Source organism: Solanum verrucosum, unplaced genomic scaffold (assembly GCF_900185275.1).
Source record: "Solanum verrucosum unplaced genomic scaffold, falcon-dt-bn FXZP01000007.1, whole genome shotgun sequence".
NCBI classification, from domain to species: domain Eukaryota; kingdom Viridiplantae; phylum Streptophyta; class Magnoliopsida; order Solanales; family Solanaceae; genus Solanum; species Solanum verrucosum.
The window spans coordinates 3759973-3763985 of record NW_026020177.1 but is presented as its reverse complement, the minus strand read 5'-3'; the positions used below and the strand labels follow the sequence as shown (position 1 = coordinate 3763985).

The following is a 4013-nucleotide window of genomic DNA, read 5'->3' as shown; positions in this document are numbered from 1 at the left end:
GTAATGACCCTGTAGGCCATTTACTCGTATCAATGTATATTAACTGTTTAGAGCTTTTCTATAGCGATTCAAAGTCGTTTATGACTTGCTGGGACTAACAGTAGTGTCACCTAGTCACTCTTTTGGTTTTTATCAAGTTTTTGTATTTTGGAGCTTTGAAGTTTGAATTGTTAGCTTTGATCAAAACTTCAGGAAATTGACCTTTGAATGTAACTCTGATGGTTCTTTTAGCTCTGGAACATCATGTTTTGTCTAGAAGGACCTTTGGTTCAGGTGTCAAGGCTTCCAAACTCATTTCAAGCAAACTTATTGCTTTTGGCTAAAACAAAGTTATGGGTGTGGGACCCAAATTTTATCGATATGACCTCCATTTGAAGTTTTGAAACCTTTATTGTGTCTGGAATGTCAAATATTGTGAGTTAGCATAGTTTGTGTGTATGGGCAGGTTTCCAACGAATCTCGAGGCACCATCGGGGCAGTTGGCCAACTTCAAATTTAGGTTGGTATAGTCTTTGCTGGTGCAGCTAGCTTGTTCTTCACATCTGCGATCTTTGAATCATGTTTGCGAATGCCACTAAAATTGGTCTTCGTGATCGCAAGCTCTGCATTGCATTTGCGTAAACCATTCTTCTTAGTCTTCGCGGTCGTGGGTGTCAAACCACACGATTCAGATACTTTTCTCTCGAACTCTGTTCCAGAATAACATCAAAGAATTGTACAACACTCCCAGCATAGTAAATCCAAAGTTTGCGGCAGGTTCAGAGCAATGGGCTTCTCTTTGCAGTTCCATTGACAAGAATGCCTGAGCATTGTAAGAGCATAGGGATATTATTTCACCACTTGTCCATACGTTCAATGAAGATATAAAGAAGGTAATCCTTCCGGCTATAAAGAATAGCGTGATATACTTGAAGCCCACAGATTTGCAGAAGGAGTTGCTTAAAAGAATTCCGAAGAATCCGGGCTCCCATTCAAAACGAAATCTGTTGTCTCTGATCTCTGATCATCCTTTATTAGTGCCAAATAAGAAGGAGTTCTCTGAGTTAGAAAGTCAGTTCAGTGAAAGAAGATATCAGTTGGATCCAGATATTGGAGTAAGAATGAAATTTGTTGTTGAACTAATCAAACAATGTGATGGGCCGAAGGAGAGGGTTATCATATTTAGCTAGTTACTTGATGATGGAGCAACTCCTTTCTCTCTTTGACTAGACATTAGGAGTTAGGACAATAGATTCTCTATATGGATGGGAAACTTGATGTCAAGAAGCAGCAGATATCAATACATTCTCTTAATGACCCTAAGAGTGATGTCAAAGTGCTTCTTTCATCGATAAAAGCCTGGTCAAAAGGATAAGTCTTATAGGCAGAGGCGTATCCAAGATCTCAGGAAAATGGGGCACCATTATCTTCAAAATAGACAATTAATTCAATTATATAAATTTTACGGTGAGAACAAGTTGACGAGCAAGTAGGTAGTAGCAATCTTTATATAGTAATATATTAGCAAAAAACATCATTCACTTACAATTGTGCTCGACGAGTTTTCATATTTTGAAAATGGTCAATAATGGCATAATTACTTACATTTTTAAATATACTACGCTCTATATAGCAAACTAAAAAACCATTCAAAAGATCTTCATCCATCCTATTACGCAAATCATTCTTTATGTACTTCATTGATGAGAATGCTCTTTTCACGCTTGCGGTAGCAACATGAATAATTAAAGTTAGCTTCACAAGTAGATACACAAGTGACCAAGTTTGATCTAGTTTTGTCCCTACCATCACTCTTGCAAGATCCTTGATTCCCTTCAAGTTGAGAAACTTGCTATCACACTTTTGAGCATAGACAATAAAATCATCGAGTTGAAAATTGAGTTCCCGAAGCTCTTTATCACCAAACTCACTTGGATAGTACTCGGCTAGTTTCATTATCCTATCCTTGTGAGAATTAGCAAATGAATCAACCGGACTCAAACTAGCCATACCGAGGAGCAAGTCACTAGTCACCACATCAAAACGATTATTGAGTTCTTGAAGTGCCAAATCAATGACGGCATAAAATACTTCCACACGAAAGTGATGCAAATATGAAATATTGGACCTCTTACGCTTTGACTTCCCATTAGAGTAGCCTTCATTCATTTTGGGAATTGAAATACCATGTTTACCACAAAATAAGCTAACCTCATCCATCATAGAGTCCCATTCATCCTTTCTCATCATTTGCAATCGTTTCTTTGAAAGGTCAAGCAATCCCATAGCATTAACGATATCTTGATCTTTCTTTTGTAAAACTTTATTCAACTCATTCGTCAATAGCAACACCTTAAACATCAAGTGCAACATAAAGACATTCAAATTCATGAATCTTGCTCAAAGGATTTTCCGCCGCAAATCTATCAAGATGATATGGACAATCACATTTCATATCCTTAAGCACATTAACAATTGAAGAAAAAATAATCAGGAAATTGTCCAAGGTTTTAAAATGAGACCCCCAACGAGTATCACCCGGTCGTTGGAGGCCACGTTCTTGATTCAAACCTTGCCCTGTATGAACTTCTCGAAATTTAAGCAACTCTTCCAACTTATCTTCTTGATGTTGTCGAAGTGAATCTCTGCGTTTAAATGAATTTCCAATAGTATTCAAAATATTAGTGAGAACATAAAAAAAAATATCCACATCCGAATTCATTTTGGAAAGACCTACAAGTGCCAATTGCAATTGGTGAGCAAAACAGTGAATAGAATATGCAGATGACGTATCTTGTAAAATCTAAGACTTGAGACCATTTATTTCCCCTTGCATATTACTAGCCCCATCATAACCTTGATCACGTATTTTGGATGTACTTAATGAGTGATCCAAAAGCAAAGAATAAATTGCCTTTTTTAATGATTGAAAAGATGTATCATTTACGTGGACAATACCCAAGAATCGCTCTATCACCATTCCACTTTTGTTGACATATCTCAAAATTAGAGCCATTTGCTCCTTATGAGAAACATCTTTTGATTCATCAATTAATATTCCAAAATAATCACCGTCCAAGTCTTCAATGATAGCCTTAGTTGTTTCTTTAGCACAAGCCTCCACAATATCTTTTTGAATTGTCGGACAAATCATCATATCATTACCTAATATTACTCTTCCCACATCAAAACTTCTATCCCCATACCATTTCAAAAGTTCAAGAAAAGCACTCTTATATTCGGAACCTTCACTTTCATCATGTCCACGAAATGGAAATCCCGATGTCAAGAGAAATCTTGCTACATCAATTGAGGCATTTAAACGCATCCGATAATCACTTCTTGTCTTTTCACTTTGCTTGTCAAAAGAAGATTGGATCGATTGTCGTTGGTTTATCAAATCTTGCATCCTATTGAAACATTTATGATGGATACTATTTACCTTACCAACATGTTTTTGAATCTTTCTAAAGCTTTGTTCCAACACCTAAAATCAGCTCTTGTAAATGAATCTCCGACATTTCCACGACTTTCAAGTTCATTCTTGAACAAATAACAACACAAACAAATTGGCGTGTCTGCTTTAATGCTATATTTCAACCATTGAGATCTTCTCTTAAATCAAGTTGGTCGAAATTGACGCATTTTATCTCCAAACTTAGTTTTAGGGAAGATATGATCAACAGGTTGACACGGCTTTTTTTGAATGTACTACCTCCTTACTGCATCTCGAATATTAGGACCATAAGATGAAATAGGCATTAAATCTTTGGGATCTGCTTCTAGAGATTTAAAATCAAGCATATTATCCGTATTTGAAAGTGGAAAAGAATTTATGTCTTTGAACTTCTGGAGCAACTTGTGAACTCACAAATGGTTGATTAGAGCTAGAACTTGGTTGGTCATCTTTTGGCTTTGGTAACTTGATGAGAAACTTATCCATTTGTGATTTGATGATTTGAATGTAAGAATTATTTTACCTACAAAATTAAATATTCATACTTCTATTCAATCTTATCAAAACAAAATAATTT

General features: G+C 36.0%; 1 protein-coding gene across 1 annotated transcript; it reads right to left on the bottom strand.

Annotated features, from left to right (window-relative positions):
• Nucleotides 1–495: 495 nt before the first annotated feature.
• LOC125829108 (uncharacterized) lies at nucleotides 496–3388 on the bottom strand. The gene is made up of 3 exons (XM_049508376.1): nucleotides 2927–3388; nucleotides 1626–2331; nucleotides 496–689 (listed from the first exon to the last, which is right to left on the bottom strand). Exons 1-3 carry the CDS (start codon nucleotides 3386–3388, stop codon nucleotides 496–498), a joined length of 1362 nt encoding a protein of 453 aa, XP_049364333.1.
• Between the last annotated feature and the right edge of the window lie 625 nt (nucleotides 3389–4013).